The 17,447-nt window shown below is 43.6% G+C and overlaps 2 protein-coding genes across 4 annotated transcripts in view; one reads left to right on the forward strand and one right to left on the reverse strand.

Annotated features, from left to right (window-relative positions):
- RECQL5 (RecQ like helicase 5) overlaps window positions 1-10,110 on the reverse strand; it is a 58,957-nt gene extending 48,847 nt beyond the window's left edge. Inside the window, exons 1-5 of the mRNA XM_024214141.3 lie at window positions 8,984-10,110; window positions 8,058-8,179; window positions 4,962-5,480; window positions 3,541-3,646; window positions 2,963-3,074 (exon numbers count right to left, since the gene is read on the reverse strand). Of these exons, the coding sequence (XP_024069909.2) occupies window positions 2,963-3,074; window positions 3,541-3,646; window positions 4,962-5,480; window positions 8,058-8,179; window positions 8,984-9,104 (980 nt within the window). The 5' untranslated portion in view covers window positions 9,105-10,110. The remainder of the gene's footprint in view (window positions 1-2,962; window positions 3,075-3,540; window positions 3,647-4,961; window positions 5,481-8,057; window positions 8,180-8,983) is intronic.
- Window positions 10,111-10,607: 497 nt separating this feature from the next.
- Window positions 10,608-17,447, forward strand: part of SAP30BP (SAP30 binding protein) — a 58,093-nt gene continuing 51,253 nt past the window's right edge. The window contains exons 1-3 of one of the 3 annotated variants that reach the window (XM_024214122.3): window positions 10,608-10,730; window positions 13,158-13,264; window positions 16,436-16,483. In XM_024214122.3, the coding sequence (XP_024069890.2) occupies window positions 10,616-10,730; window positions 13,158-13,264; window positions 16,436-16,483 (270 nt within the window). In that variant the 5' untranslated portion in view covers window positions 10,608-10,615. Of the gene's footprint in view, window positions 10,731-13,154; window positions 13,265-16,435; window positions 16,484-17,447 lie in introns of all 3 variants that reach the window. The other 2 variants (XM_024214121.3, XM_024214123.3) reach the window with 2 other exon arrangements.

Raw genomic sequence — 17,447 nt, forward strand, 5'->3', positions numbered from 1 at the left:
AATGTGTCTATCTTTAAACCACTGAAAGCCAGGAAATAGTCCGTTCTGCCCAACAAACTTAACTCTGCACCAGCAGCTGGCAAGAGCCACTGGGGTTCTACTGTAAGTATGTTTTGTCAAGGGTTGCCCTTACAAGCAACACAATGACTAAATGTGCTGTTTTGTGTGTTTTCTCATTCATCTGTATGCTCTCCCTCTGCTCTCCACTGTGTTAGGGACTGGCATATTGACTGGTACAGGGATTTCTTGCTGCAGGTTGCTACAGTTCATAATACTGTACAAGGAGACTCCTCATTTCTGTGCTGAATTATGTGGGTTGTACAAGTAGAGGAGCACAATAGTCAATTCTGCCTTTGTAGCAATCTAGTAGCATCCATGACTGTGTTTAGGAAGATGGCACATGTGTGAGCTAACCCATTCATCTCAATGGGGTCCTTCCCCATCTCCCAAAGTCTACCCCAGCCCCTGTTGTGAAACAGTAATTTCAAGAAAATCTCTCTAAACACAGAACCATAGAAATGTAGGTTTGGAAGGGACTTCACGAAGTCATCTAGTCCAGCCCCCTGGGTTTTAGAGCAATTTTAATATTAAAATCAGCTCCTCATGGGGGATGAGAGACCTGTATCTGAGGAACTCCTTGTCCAAATTACCCCAATTTGCACTACTAACTCCATGCTGGGCCCTGATGTGGCACAGCAATATTGGGGGGTGAGGGGGGGGAAATGTGGGTTGATAGTGCCACCACAGTTACACCACGATCTCCATTTTAACAGGGGTGACAAGCACAAAGTCTGTTTTTAAGGGATGGTTTTTAAATGTTTATCATTGTTTGTTAAACTGCTGTAGAAAAATCAAGCTGTTATGGGGGGAATCCCATTTGAGGTTTGCTATGACGGTTTTAAAAAGTAGCAAATGACTTTAATTTTTCTAGTATCTGACATTTCCTTCAGCCCTCTTTCACAGAAACTACAGCCCTCTGAGAGGTAATATGGATAGCTGTAAACTTTTGGTGTCTCTAGACTGGATAAATTATTGTAGAAAGATGAAATTTGTTTACTGTGTTTATTTTTCATGACAAACACATATTACTGGTTTGATACTGTCATCTGTCCGTGTCAACATCAAACCAGTTCTTAGAATAGAACTTTATTGTGGGCGCTTATGCTGATGTCCAGCAGCCTCTCTGATCATGCTGCCATTGTGTGAAGCCATCACTACTTGTTTTTCTTTGATCACACTCAGGGCATGGCTATACTTGCAGATGTAGAGCACTTTGAGTTAAACCAGCCTTCATAGAGCACAGTAGGGAAAAGCGCTGCAATCTGTCCACACTGACAGCTGCAAGCGCACTGGCGTGGCCACATTAGCAGCTCTTGCAATGGCCACCGAGAGCAGTGCATTGTGGTAGCTATCCCAGCATGCAAGTGGCTGCAACGTGCTTTTCAAATGGGGGGTGGGGAGGTGGAGTGTGACAGGGAGTGTGTTGTGTATGTGGGGGGAGAGAGAGTGGGTTTTTGGGGGGCTGAGAGCATGTCAGCATGCTGTCTTGTAAGTTCAGACAGCAGCAGACCCCCTGCCCCCCAGCATTCCACAATAATGGCTGCTTTGTCTCGGAGCAGATAAGCATGCCAGCTGTCAGAAATGGAGCTTTCAAAGGGCATATCTGCATTCCTGCAGTGATTCCAAAACAACGACAAGAGTGGCCACTTGACTTAAGGGGATTCTGGGACGTTTCCGGAGGCTGATCAGAGCGCAGTAATGCAACACCTCGTTCACACTGACACCTGGGCATTTCAGCCAAAGCGCACTAAGTGTTAATCTTCTCACCGAGGTGGAGTACCAGGAGCGTTCTAGCCCTGGAGTCAGAGCACTCTACGTGCCTTGCCAGTGTGGACGGGTAGTGAGCTAGGGTGCCCGGGGCTGCTTTAATGTGCTCTAACTCGCAGGTGTAGCCAAGCCCTCAGTCTTCAACTGTTCAGGACTTGAGTGAGCAGCATGACCAGGTTGCTGTATTGTTGGTGCTGACTAGAGACTTTAACCTTCCATTTAATGTTATTATGCATGAGGATTTTAGAGCACTCAGAAAAATCAGCAAATCTCATCCTTACTATAGGGATGCTATTCCCCACAATAATGCCCAGGCATAACTGCAAGAGAAGGCATTCTTCTGAATTTTCTGGTGACCTGCAAACAGGCATGTTTGCATGTGCCCCCCTATTTTAAAAAAAAACAACAACCCAAAACCAAATGTTATGATGCATAAAGAAGGCCTGAAAGGATTTTTCTTTCTTTTTGTTTGTCCTTTACCTTAGAAATATCAGGAATATCAAGTCTTGTCTTCCCAGTTTTTGCTAGAGGACTAAAAGAATTTTAGCTCTCTTGGCCCTTAGCTGAAGGGGCAGGTGTGTTGAATCTTTCACAAAGACAACTTTTCTTCGAAGTGTCTGCCAGCAGTTTGAGTTAATCAGGAATTAAGCATAGTTTTAAACAGCAGCTAAGAAAGTCTTTCCCTCTCCACTGCTCAAATTTGTCTATTTGATGCCAGTCTCCAACCCTCCAGGGAAACCTCCAGGAAAACAAGGAAATCAAAACCTAATCTTGCAAAAGCAACTGTCAAACCCCCTTTATACCTCAGAAAGCAGCAAAGGAGAGTACACTTTCTTTGTCTGTAGCAGGTCCCCTCAAGTCAGACCCTCTAATGATCTGTGTTTAACACTGGTATCCCATAACGAGTAAAAGCCCAACCTTTCCACTCTCTGCAGCTTCTAAACAGAAACACCTCTCACATGTTTATGAAGTTTGAAGATGAATTCCTCCCATCCCCACGCCCTCTTGTGGAGATCTGGTTTCTTCACAGGGAGGGCTAGAGAAGCGTATCAAGTTCTCTTGAGACTGCAGTTAGTATACGGGGGAGGGACCCTAAGGAGGATGTTTTCCCCTCTCTGCCCAAGCTCCTACATACCTGACATTAGCTTTGTCGACTCCCATTCCAAAACTGATGGTAGCAACAATAACAGGGACCTTTTCCTCCATCCACTCATTCTGAATCGAAGTTCTGTCTGCTGCCTTCAGCCCTGGGGAGGGAAAAGGAGAGAAAGCAGGAAAATCAGAGAGAAAGAGGAGATACCCTTTCACCCCTCAGTTCCCCAGCAATCTCTCCCCACTCTCCTATGTATAAAAATGTGCTGGTCAAAGTCAAGTACATTACCCCCCACTTCAGACTGGCTCATCATCAAACAAAAGGACTCAATACTCCCCCCACCCCAAGAGGAAAATTCAGTTCCCTCTCAGGCAAGAGCCTGAATAGATAGGACCGGCAGAGGGCACTGAGTTCCAGAGCCAAAGGAGCACCTTTCCACCCCATCCCACCCCGCTCAGATCAAGGGCCTGTCAACTCAAGCTCCTGACCAAATCTCAGCAGCCACAGGATCACATGTACAGAGTTGCTCCCTAAGGTAGCCCTGACCCAGACTATTAGATAATGTGAAATTCTGCAGCCCTGACTGAGGGGCTGTACAATGTAGACACAACATCCAGTACCTGCATGATAGGCCTTGGCTTTCACTCCTCTGTAGCTCAGCTCAATAGCCAATTGGTCACAGACCTCTCTCATCCTGCAGTACACAATGCCACAGCCAGAGTATACCTACACAGAGCCAGAGAAGAGAAAATCCAGCACGCTATCCGGGGGAAGACGGAAAAAGTTCACAGCCATTACTGCTGAGGGGACAGGGCTACAAAAGCTTGAGACTCTTCTCCCTGTGCTGGCTCCCCTGCAGCCGCAAAATATCCTTTGAGTTGTAAGTATTCCCAATGGGGTTGACAAACCAGCATGGAAGTAAACCAAGCAGGAAGCATGTTTATCCTAGGTACTGCCATGGCCCATCACTGTAGTATCTGAGCTCCCCACAATCTGTAATGGAGGCAGGGCAGTGCTATTATCCCCATTTTGCACAGGGAGAACCGAGGCACAGGGAGGCTAAGCGACTTGCCCAGGGTCACACAGGGAGAAGTGAATCCAGTTCTTCTAAATCCTAGGCTAGTGCCATAACCACTGGGCAAACCTCTCTCTCTCTCTCTCTCTCTCTCACTTTTTGCCACAGACACACAGCAAAACCAAACCGATGTGTGTGCGTTTGTCAAGTGAGAGAAAACAAAATCAGCTGAGAAAGAAATGTTAACCATAAGGGAAATAAAGCATCTGCTGAAACAACATGGACATGTGAAGGCTCACCAGGAAGGGTGCCAGCCAATGATCTCTGGCACCGTGGGCCTGATCCTGTGAACTGATGAACACTAGCAACTCTCATTGACTTCAGTAGGGAACGGAGGGTACTTTGCAGGATCGGACCCAATAAGCATTGAGACCGTTCCTGAGTGCTACGCCCTCCAATGCTTTACCAGAGAGCCCGCAGAGAGGGTCTCCATCAGATATGTACGGAAATGCTGCCCCGCAGTAACTCCCTGAACAGTCAGGCTTACAGAAAGGGACAGGAGCACCTCTGCAATGGCCAGTGTTCCCTACCACATGGAGAGAGGATGCTGAACCAGCGAGGCTACTGCCTTAGCAGCTATGGGGCGACTCAGTTTCATAGCCTGGAAGTAGAAGGGTGGGGAGATTCTTCTCCCAGCTCCCTGCAGAACGCCCTCACATCAATGCCCATCCATTTAGGCTTGGTGAAGGATTGGGGGAAGAGGGCAGCGACACTGTGTGTGCGTATCACTCTATAAAGGCAAAAGTTCACCACCTTGCCATCAAGGTGAGGTCAATATCTGGAAGGATGCCAAGTATTTCAGAGATTTAGAAGAAGTTTTTCAAAAAGTACCTGAGTGTTTCTTTCAGTGACCTCTCCCTCCCCATCTTAGTCCTATTAGTGCCATCCCGATACCACAACGTTTAGGACAGTTCTGTTCCATTTACCATTCTGCCCTTGAAAGTAGCTTCTGAGACTTAAACCTACCCCTTGGGCATTCTTCTCTTCAAGGGCCTTCAGACAGAAATCCTTCAGATTCGCATAGGGATCAGTCAAGAGCTCCTTAAACTGCACATCATAGAACAGGTTAGGTCTGAAGCAAGGCGTCTTAAAGGTGGCAACAGGTTGCTTTAGCTTCAGTGACACAACTATGTCATCCTGGACCTGTTTGGTGGCTGTGGCAGTCAGGGCGACGCATGGCGTGTTGGGTATGCGAGAGCGTAAGGAGCCCAGTCGCAGGTAGTCGGGTCGGAAGTCATGTCCCCACTGGGAGACACAGTGAGCCTCATCTATTATTAGGTAGGACAAGAGGTTTCGAGACACAAGGGAGTTCAGGGTGGGCTGGAAGGAGGAGGCGGCTGCCATCTCTGGGGTGATATACAGGAGCTTCACCTGGGGCTTCTCGCTTGCCAAGTCAGCCAGGATGGTCTTCCTTTCCTGAGCAGAAAGCTTGGAATTCAGAGAGTAGACTTTGACCTTCAGTGCCAACAAATGATCCACTTGGTCCTGTGATTAAAAAAGAAGCAAGTGGCATTGAAGAAAGTCTTTACCAAAACAACTACTACAGAGATACACACAATAACCAAGCTTTACCTCTAGTCCTGTAGTTTCCAGACCCTGTCCACCCACATCTCACCTACTGCATAGCCTCGGCTCCAAGTGTCTTTAACTGCAGGAGTCTTTTTAAACAGGCTTAACTGCAGCAGCTAACAAAACTGCTCAGCTTTATCAGCCACCCATCTCTTCAGGTAACCATCAGCATTTATAAGAGACAAAGGTTCTCTTATCAGCAATGAGACTGTCAGCAGGGACCCAGTTATTTTCAGACATTGGAGATGACAATGAGATCATCTCAGGATGATCAGCATCAGCTCACTGCACTGAAGGAAAATGCACGACAACTACTCACATTTTTATAGCGCATTTCATCCCTCAGGATCCCAAAGAACTTTACAAATTTAACCGAGTATAGACTATGTACTGGGATCACTTTGTTCACCACTAAAATTGAGCCATCTCGGGTAAAATTAAATCAATTTTAAAAGCCAGAAGGAACTATTAGATCATCCATTCTGACTTTCTGCATAACACCAGCCATAGAATTTCATCCAATCACCTCTGCACAGAGCCCAAGAACTTGTGTTTTAGCTAAAGCATCTCTTCCAGAGAGGTGTCCAGTCTTAATTTGATTACATCAAAAGTGGAAGAATACAGCACTTTCCTTGGTAGTTGTTCCAATGGCTAAACACCATTCCTGTTAACTATTTGTGCCTTATTTCTAATTTGAATTTCTTTGGCTTTGACTTCCAGTTTCGCCTTTCTCAACTAGATGAAAGAGCTCATTAGTACCTACTATTTTCTCCCTATAAAGATACTTATACATTGTAATCAAGTCATCGCTCAATATTGTTTTTGATAAACTAAAAAGATTGAGCTATTTAAATCCCTCACTGCATGGGATTTTCTCCTGCCCTCAAATCATTTTTGGAGCTTTCTTTCACTCTCTCTTTTCAACATCCTTTTAAAAAGAGTATGCAGTATTCCAGTATCAGTCTCACTAATGCCCTGTACAAAGGTAAGATCACCGCTCTACTCCTGTTTATACATCCAGGGATCGCATCAACCCTTTTGGCCACAGACTCACACTGGGAGCTGATGTTGAGTTGCTTGTCCACTATGACTCCTACATCCTTTGCAGAATCACTGCTTTCCAGGATCCAGTCTTCCACTATGTAGTTATGGCCTGCATTCCTTGTTCCTAAATGTATCAACTTGCATTTGGCTGTATTAAGACACATTTTCTTTGAATGGGCCCAGCTTACCAAGTGATCCAAGTCATCAACATTTACCATTCTGCCAATCTTTGTGTCATCCAAAAATTTTATCAGCAGCAATTTTATATGTATTTCCAAAATAACTTATTGAAAAATATTGGAAGTGTCAAACTTAGTCCTAGAACATCACTATGGAACATCACTAGAAACAGACTCATTTGATGGGAATTCCTCATTGACAATTATTTTTTGAGATCTGTCAGTTAGCCAGTTCCTGATCCCTTTTAAAAAAAATAGCACAAGACAACGCCAAAGTACATGCTAACCAGAATGTTGTGTGGCATTAAATCAAATGCCTTACAAAAGTCTAAGTAAAACAGCAGGGAAAGTCACTCTTCACAACTGGGTGACAAAGCACCAGAAAAGGCCAAATGTCCATATGGAATTGCCCTGAAGCCTTAAATGTTCAAGGAGTGGCGCTGCCTGAAACTTCCTCTTTCTGTGATGGAATGGGGAAGAATGACAGAAAGCCAGCTTGATACTAAGCAAAATATCTGTTATGAGGAAAAACTGATATTTCCCAGGGGTTTTACTACAGAAATAAATAAAATAGTAGTTTTCTTCTTAGGAATGGTCCAATTTAATCCATTTTAGATGTTCTACTTTGCTGCCTCCAGATAGTACATCTCTGAATGGAGGTAACAGGCAACGGGGCAAAAGGAGAGAGAAGTGATCATTTAGATCACCTATTAAAGATTTAAAAAAAAAAAATCCCCCTGCAGTTAGTTTAGTTCAAATCCCCTTATTCCCCTTTAGGATGTTAGATTGTGATACAGCCCTGCCATGGTTCTGCAAGCCAGGATACTTTAAACTATGGTTAATTGGAAAAACTCTACTGTCCAGTATCAAAGGGGTAGCTGTGTTAGTCTGGATCTGTAAAAGCAGCAAAGAGTCCTGTGGCACCTTACAGAGTAACAGACATATTGGAGAATGAGCTTTCGTGGGTGAATACCCACTTCTTTGGATGCATCCGAAGAAGTGGGTATTCACCCACAAAAGCTCATGCTCCAATACGTCTGTTAGTCTATAAGGTGCCACAGGACTCTACTGTCAAGGCAGTTAGCAGCAGTATTCTTACCTACTCACAGGATCAGAAAACCAAACCCACATCAATGAAATGAGAATAAAGAGACAAACTGGGATCAGAGATTGGCAGTGGGGGAAGGGATTGGACCCAACTGTGCATCCACACAGTCTCCCCACCCTCCCTTCACTGATTGCTTTTCCACAGCTAACAGGAGATGGTTACCTGAATCAGTGCAATCAGAGGTGAAATGACAATGGTGATGCCCACTGCCAGAACTGCAGGAAGTTGGTAGCACAGGGATTTCCCTGCCCCTGTGGGCATGCATACAAAGACATCGTTCTTGCCTGCAAAGACAACAAAACAAAGCTCAAGGCTACTAAACCGTGGCAATTCACCTAGATTCTGCTCTGGAGGACTGGGCACAAAGTCTTTTAGATCTAGACAAATTGCATTAGAAGTGTGTCTCTGCAAGTACAATGCCACATGGCAACATGAGAGAGGTTTCTTTTAATTTTTAAAAGAATAATAATAAAATAATAGCAATATTTTGCACTTCTCCACCGGCTTCCTTCCAAGCAACTCTAACCACTTTATGAACATGAATTAAGCCTCATAACACCCTTGGGTGACAGGAATTATTCTACCCAGAGGTGTAAATCAAAGTACAGAGAAGTTAAATGACATACCAAACTTATATCAGCTCACTTCCAGAGAAGCTTGCTTTTAACTCATCTGGCAGGTTCTACATCCAGCTACCAAACTAAATGGACCTTTACCGCAGCCTGTTAAACTTTACCACAAATTCTCCCAGTACTGGACTGGAGCTGAGAATCTTTCCGTTATAGATAGAATATTCTTTATCAAATAAACTATCACTGTATTAAACAGCATCCACTGACAGAGAAGGATGCCAACCAATACCATGCTATTTAATAGGCAGAACCATACCGGTGATCTAATGCCACCATGGCTGCTGACAACAGCTGTGTGCATGTGCTGGTTTCTAGTGGAAACAAGAGAAGGATCCTGGGATTTTGACTCAATGTCAAAACAGGTGTGACACTGGTTCTCTGAACACCATCTCACGCAGCAAGACTTAAAATTGAAGAGACAAGGTTAGAGTCCCAAGAAAGACAGTCATACCTTACCTTTCACCACTGTCATGGTTGCGCTCTCTTGCAGAGAGGTTTTAAAGGAGTCAAACCCAAAGATCTTTTTCAGAGTTTTCTGGACCTTGCCATCTAGGCCTGAGGGAGTGTAGTCGTTCATCGTATAGGTACAGTACTGGAAATGGGTCAAGGTAAATGAGAAGGAAAGGAGCTTACTTAGCTCAACTGTTGTTCACACCAGCAACCAATCACAAATTCTTCTTGGTCACAGAGAGAATTTTTCCCATTAGATTATTGGCTGCCAAAGCATCAGTTTAAACTGCTCCAGGAATATTTTTCTGGGAGTATATATGCTTCCAAAGTCTCTCTTTGACAGAGACAGAATCACTTGTAAATCAGCTTCCCTCCCCGATCCTAAAAATAAGGAAAATCTAATCTCATTTACACTTGTGGCAAATCCCTTCTTACAGACAGCTCTAGCTAGTGTTTCTAATATAGAGCCACATGTCGGAAACAACTGAGCAAGAAGAGAATCCACTTATGCAGTACTCTCTTTAGACTGAGCAGAGCATCTGATTCACACGCAACCTGCCACCCCACTGGGAAGCTTACTGTGGGAGAATGGCCTGATTAAACAGGAAAGGCTAAGGAAACATCTGTGTCCTTTCTGCCTGCTCTCAATTCTCATCCCATGGCCTCTAACCCCTCACACCAGCTCTTTTCATACTGGTACCTTCTTCACCTGCTCTCCTCCCCTCTCTGCCAACCTTACTGCTTTCCAGGCCTGATCTCACTCACAGCCCTGTCATTTGGTTTGCTCCACCTGCACTTGCTTCCCAGTTGTCCCCACAACCTTCTTCTCCCTTACACCCACTACTTCCTTCCTTCCCCTCTCGCACACCCACGTCCTGTCTATGCCCAGATCCTCTTGCCTTCAGTCTGCATCCTCCACCCACACTCCTGCCTCTTACCACCTTCTCCTTCCCCCAGAAAGCTCCCCCCCCCCAATTATCACTGAGGGAGCAAAGCTGAAACTGCCAAGAGAGGAAAGGGGTGAAGGAAATGGGCAGGTTCAAGGTCCCCTTTAACCCAGACCAGGCCCAGGCGCCAGAGCTGGTTTTAGGGCAGTAACTCTGCTTGGCAAAGGAACCACCTGAATCAAACCCCCCCAGGGAGAGATTCGGGCCCAAGAGACTAGCCCCTGCCTGCACCCTCACTCCAGGGACTACTTTATCCCCAGGTGTTACCCCCATGCCCCTTTATTCCTCCACTTCCCCCTGCCTATATCCTTCCGCCCAGGCTGCCCCCCACCTCATTACTCGCACTTATTCAGCTTCCGTATCGGCTGCTGTTGCTGTACTGTTGCTCCCGCCTGGGCGCGGGTTGATGACGTCAGAGCTAATCCCCTTTAAACAGCCCAGTAGGTGCCATTGATTTTAGAGTTCCGTCCTCGTGCGCGCACATTCCCCTCCCCAGCCTCTCTTCTAACAGGGCCACGTGTCTCTGGACACCACACTAACCCTCGAAGCGCTTCAAGCTTGAGTTCACTGGGCTCAGCACAAACCGGAAGGGGTGGGTCTTGTTGCTATAGCGCTCGCCTCTTTCTAATCCTAGCGTGTTGCCTGCGTCATCCTCGGTCGCCGGAAGTGTGTAGTAGGCGGGCTGAGGAAAATGGCGGCGGTGAAGAAGAGCGTCCTGTCGTCGTTGGCGGTTTACGCGGAGGATTCCGAGCCCGAATCCGACAGCGAGGCCGGCGCGGCGGGGAGCGATGGCGGGACGGCAGCGGGTGAGTTCCGGGGGAGCTGCCGCTGCTGCTCCTGCTCCTCCTCCTTTCCGCAGCGCCCCTGCTCAGACCGGGCTCCTTCACCGGCCGGAGAGCGCCCGTCCCCGACGGGGGTTGCATCCTCCTCGCTCCCGGGGAGCAACCAACCTCCCCCCCCGCCCCGAGAAGCGTTGCCCACTCCTCTCCGCCGCCCCTCACCCACGGGCGGGAGGCGAGTGGCGGCGGAGAAATGCCCCTGCGAGAGGCGGGCGCCCCCCTCCACCAGAGCGCCCCGGGGAAGGGATGAAACGCTCCCCGCTCATAATCTGTAGGGGGAGCCTCTCCCCGGTTTAGGGGAAATCTGCTCTTTTTCCTCCCTTCGTTGTAGCAGGAGTGAGACTGTTCCTTCGGGTCCCAGTGGAACCGTATCACTTTATCCCCGGTATGCTAAGTCTCTTGCGATAGCTGCGAGAAGGAAAAAATTACTTCTACTCCCTCGTCACCAGTAACCAGAGAAAGGGAGCAACCTCCCGTCCCCAGTGGCTTACAGAGGAGTCAGCTCCTTTTTCCATCTTCAGAATACAATCAGCATTACAAGTGAAAAAGTTCTCCTCCCTGAGTCTAGTGGGAAGTTAATATATTGGGAATTACAGACCAGTCAGTGTAATTTTGGTACCCGGAAAGATAATGGTGCAAATAACCCCATAATCGGTTTGTAAGGACCTAGAAGGTAATAAGAAACAGGCAATATGGATTTGTCAAAAACAAATCAGGTCAAACCAACCTAATATCCTTTCCTGACAGGCTAATAAGCCTTGTGGATGGGGGGAGCTGTAGATGTACTATATCTCAACTTTAGTATGCCTTTTGATGCTGCCTCCCATGACCTTCTTGTAAGCAAAATAAGGAAATATAGTTTAGCCAAACCTACTATAAGATGTGCGTGCAAGTGGTTGGAAAACCATACTCAGAAAATAGTCATCAGTCCAATTGGAAAGACATACTGAGTTGGGTCCCACAAGGATCTGTCCTATGTCCACTTCTATTCAAGATATTCATAAATGATTTGGATAATGCATGGAGAGTACACTTGTAAAGTTGGAAGACAATATCAAGCTGAGAAGTGTTGTAAGCATTTTGGAGGACAAGATTAGAATTCAAAATGATCTTGACAGTTTGGAGTGACAAAATAGGATGAAATTCAATAAGCACAAATGCAAAGTGCTGCACTTAGGAAGGAATAATCAATTGCACAAATACAAACGGGAAATGAATGCATAGGAAGGAATACTGCAGAAAAGGATCTTGGGATTATAGTGGATCACAAATTTAATATGAGAACAGTTCAGTCCTGTTGCAGAACTCACATTTTGTGCTTGCTATTGTTAGTGTCCATCTAAATCAAGGTGGAGTCATCTTAATCTTTTTTTTGTAATTGTACTTTTTAAGCTGTTTTCCTAAAGAACAGTCGATGTTCATTGGTAACCATTCAAATGTTATTTTAGTTGCAAATTATAGTCGTTATGCTAAATTTTGCTAATCAGGAGGGTGTACTATTGCTCTACACATTTAACCAGTTATGTAGCTTAACATACATTTATTCAGCTTCTTTATTTTTTACATTTTTTTACTATATTAAATACATTAGTCACCATTTTCTGTTTTACTAGATGATCACTTGCCGTCATTCTGTATCAAGCTGTACTTAGAAACTGGAATTCAATTAAAAGTACAAAGCCAGCATTTTAAAATTGTTTTTATTAAGAAATAAAGCTATCATAAGTGTGGATACAGAAAGGAAAAAAATTATCAAAATACGTTTTACAAAACTAACTTATTAAACAAATGATCTAATTAGTGAATTGACCTGATTATTTTTGGTCACCATATCCTTTGGAATTTTAGAACTAGTAGATCTCATCTCTTCCTATCTAGTTGTTTATTAATAAATTGGGAGAGAAAAACAAGCTTGTCTGCTTTTTCAGTTCCTAATCGGTTTCTTTAACTTTGAATGAACTAGTTATTGAACTGAACTAGTTGAATAAACTGAAATGAAGAAAATATTCTCTCTGTACCTGGAAAAGAGGGAACTGCTGTCAAAAACTGGTTTAGCACTTTAACAAACTCTGGTTCCAAGAGTTTAGTCAGTGACTTCAACCAATTTGGTGGCTTGACTTTCTTTAAAACATCAAAATAAAAACAAATACTACTCAATAATATTATTATTATTATTACTATTAAATGTTTTGACTGTAGTGAGTTTAGGCTTTAACACAGGTTCTCGTAATTTCAAATTTTAAGTGTGTTTATGATGAGAAAAATGTATTTAATTTAAATTAAAAATTTCATTTAAAAAAAAATGTTTTTTATCCACCCTGATCTAAGTTAACTTTATGCCTTGATTATGCTTTTTCTTTTTTTCTTTTTTTTCCCCTATGCATGGACTAGAAGAAAAAGGAGGTCTGGTGTCAGAAGCATATGGCGAAGATGATTTCACCCGGTTGGAAGGAGATGAGGATGGGTATGAGGAAGAGGATGATGAAAACAGCAGACATTCAGTAAGTAGTTTGTCCTCTCATGCTAGCTGGTCTGACTCCCCGTTTAAATATTTCTATAGTGCCTTCTATGTAGGGACTTCAGAGTGCTTCCCTAACAAGCCTTTTACACACACCCACACACCGTGAACTAAGAATAGAATGCAGAAATCCTGACTCTTCATCCTCTCCTTCAGCCACCAAACCATGCTTACCAAATAACTTAATTTCCTTTGGTCTGTTTTAAAATCCAAGAACTCTATCTTTAAAAATATCAGCTCAACTCATCTGTGTTGCTTGTTGCTAACTTTTTAGTTGCCATTTTGACTCCACTTTATGGATAAGATAAGGTACCAGCTTTATGTATTGATAGTTGAAATATAAAATAAACCTTCATTTCTTGATATATAAAATTGGTTATGAAATCCTGTAGGGGGGAAATGGAGAAGAGAGGTGGAAAGCTCAACTGCACTTCTGAGAGGCATGGGGAAAGCCCTGTAAAAGGGCAGCTAGCTTTTGCATGATCAGGCTGGAGGATTAGCAGGAATGAAATTGTGTAGCATCATGTTGGGTTTTTTGTGCATAATCCCACTACATCAGTATCTTGGTGTAGCAGTGATTTCTTGTCTAGATCTGTATGGCTTTTGTTTGTCATGAAAGCATGGCATGTTATAACAGCATTTAAATACCAAAGTAATGTGTATCGCAAAGCATCCCTAAGACATATACATGAGAACTTCACAGGGCACCAATTAGCCAAATGTAGTTATGAGATACAAAAGGGTGGTCAGTCTCACCATGGGGCAATGGCCTAATGAAAAGCCCAACTGCTATGAATGGGGAAGTTGGGAATCTGTTTTAGGGTTCCATCACTAGATCCAGCTAAGAGGATCCATCTTCTGGTAGTAGGTGGTTGAGAAACATGAAGCTCCTTCCCTCCTCTAGCTGCAGAAAGGAAGAGAAGGAGCTTTTCTCTCCTTGCCCTCCACAGACTACTGGCTGGTACAAGATTGTATCTCTGCTGCTTTGCCCCTTCTCCAGCCTTTTAGCTGCTGTGAGGAGTGCGGGAGGGAAGTGGTCGCTGTGACTGTAATCCTCCACAAATTCCATTTTTTGTGACCCTCCTTGTGATTAACTTCAGTGTCTCAGCTACTGCTCTTAGCTGTCCCAAACTGCAGCTGGAATTTAAGTTCTACTTTCACTGGCTCTAAATAGCAGAAGTGACGCAGACTGTTCTTGTTAAATTCATTCTTCTGCAGCTTAGAAAAGCTATGACAGCAGAGACCCTGGAGTGATTTTTGGGTGTTCAGAAAGAGTGTAAACTAATGCAGTTTCATAGTGTTAATGTTGGCAACCGTAAGAGCTAAAAGCATCTTTTTATTTAAAAAAAAAAAAAAAAAAAAAAAAAAGAGAGCTTAAATTTTGCAGAAACCGGTGGGTTAGGCTGAAATGCTTGCCAAGAAAACTTTCTTGTTCAGCACTGAGAAGTGGATTTTTCAAGATCTGCATGCACAATTTCTTGGAATGTATAATGTAGCTAGCCACCATCTCCGAGGGGGCAAGATGTGGAGAGCATCTAACTTTCTTCAAATCTCTGTACTAATTATTCATACACTTCCAGCTGTGTACGTGACATAACCCTGGATGGTCTACGACCCAGTTACCTAGACTGACTCTCCTCTTATGTACTGTTGCAATAGTAGGACATCAATTTCTAGGACTAATACTTCGAGGATCAGCATTAGAGCCTTCTTTGTGGAAGGCTTTTGACTTTGGAATTTGCTACTTCTCCTGGTTCATCTGAGTCCAGGTTTGGTGGCCTTCAGAGAGCCAGGCAAGTTGCACTTAATTGACTAAGCTTTTATCTGTTTTTCCATATGTTTACATTGGCCATAGTATTGGCTGGTAAGCTACTTTCCTGAATAGTTGTGTGTAACTTGTATGTTTGGTTTTGTAAATAATACCTATATGTTAAGGCAGTAGATTTCTAAAAACCCTTTGCATTGTCTAAGACTTAATATTCGTGAAAGTATTGCACCCCATGTTCTCTTTGATTTTAATAGCCATTTTAAACAAAAGGTCACCTCATTGGTAAAAGCATCACAACTCTGATAAAAACATGGAATTATTCTCTACTGTGATTTTGAATTTTCTGGCAATTTGACATGCTAATTAAGACTGAGATGGCACTTTCATTAGCAACTTCTCTTTCAGTTTTTAACTTTCTAATTTTTTTTTCTTTTGAAGCTGAAACATCAAGTGTTTGGGTTCAGGCCAGAGTTGAAACTGAATGGAGAAGTTTGGGGGAAATCCAGGCAGCGGTCTTTAAGTTATAGGAGGACAAAATATATTCTATTTCTTCAAAAGTGACTTGTTTTGACTTGAGTTATGTATTTGCCTCTAAAGATACATAGCTCTGTATGACCCAAGTTAAGTAGCTAATGGAGCAGTGTAGTCCCAGCTGATAATCAAATCTATTGGTAAAGCCAAAGGTCACCTTTAACAGGGGTTACCATGCCGATGCACTTCAAAACTTGATCTCTTAAAACTCTTTACTTGGTGGCATTTTGTGCAACATCTGGCTCTTATTTCTGGATGGAAATGGTAGGATTAAATCCTTCCAAACACCGGCTGTTTCCTCCTCTGTGTTTGGAAGTTGGGTGAAAGCAATTTAGGGCACTAAACTAGAATGACAAAGATGCGGTGTCTGCTGGTATCACTGTCGCTTTGAAGCTTGTGAGTCTGGCTTAGCACCACCAAGCCTGCATGCTGAGTGGGACGGCAGGCAAGGCGTGTCCTGTGTATGTTGCTGCTGTATGCTTGGCGTGCAGTAGGTCTTGCAAATGCTGCTTTTTCTGTGAGGATTATAGAGCAAGCAAAAACTAACAGCTGGAATTATCAGATGAGACAAGCTTGCTGCCTTTTATTGTCCGGTTTTGAATATTCAGGAGCTGTATGAATTCTGCAGGGGATATTTGCTACTTGGAGTTGTTCTTTTACTAAACAACACTTTTTCATGGTTTATCTGATTCATCTCTTGGTCGTGCAAAGGGGTGGGATGGAGCTCATGATGACTTGTTGGTTGAAAGGGTCTTGGACTGTCACTGGGCTGTTGAATGCAAGCCCCTTGCTATATATACAGGAACTTGCCAAGCCCACCCTTTAAGCTTAATCCTGTAAATTCTTGTCTTGTAGGAAGATGACGATTCAGAGACTGAAAAACCTGAGGCTGGTGACCTAAAGGTATTTGGAAGTGTGGTGGGATGTGGTTGGGTAGCTGTCTGCAACAGGAATAAGTCTTAACAGCATGGCTTGGTTCATGGTTTGTTTTCTGCTCTGGTTAGTCTTAGTGCTTAATTGTTTTTATTCTATTTTATTTGCACCTGTAACATGAATATTCAGGGATTTTAATTCTGGCTCCTGAAAAAGATCTAAAGAGGCAGCAGAGCTATCTAGCTGGGGCATTGATTGATTGGCATACAGAGGTCTGAAATCATGAGTGAGCCATGTTGTGAAATGGATCTGACATGGTGGGATACTGACAGGAGGCTTTATTGCACTGATCTGAAAGAGATCATCATGTAATACAAGGAGCCTATCCTGACTATTCAGAGCCATGTTCTGACACACATGTCTGAACACTTTCATCTGGAAGACAGATTTTACATGAGAAACAGCTTGATTCAATTTGGAGTGTATTCCTGGAGATTGTGAAATTTTACAAAATCATTTGAGAAATAATCCAAGCACTTTACACTAGTCTTAGTGTTCCTGTTGTAAGGATTCTTTGTGCAAAGCTATCTGACTGTGAAAGACCATCATTAATATCAAATTAGAGATTTCCAAATAATTGCTTTTATAAATTACCTTTCACACCCTTGTGCATTGTATAGCATATACCAGGGAATACTTTACACACCTTTGTGGTGCGAGGCAACAGCTGTTTAATAGCATGTAGTAAGACTAAACAGGGACAGGAAGTACATTTGGTGGGGATACTGTATCCGCTTGAAATAGCATAGGAAGCATCTGTATAGAGTGAAAACTAATGTGTTAGAATTTGGCTAGGAAATTAGGTTAAGAATTAATTTCCCTAACAATATGAAAAGTGCTGTTGGATATTGAAAGAGAACAGATTGTCAAGGCCTTAGTTTTACCAAGGACCTGTGTCCTCTCTGATAAGCTATATCTAAACCCTACAGCAAGG

This window comes from Terrapene carolina, unplaced genomic scaffold (assembly GCF_002925995.2).
Source record: "Terrapene carolina triunguis isolate 2854851 unplaced genomic scaffold, T_m_triunguis-2.0 Scaffold192, whole genome shotgun sequence".
NCBI lineage: Eukaryota > Metazoa > Chordata > Testudines > Emydidae > Terrapene > Terrapene triunguis.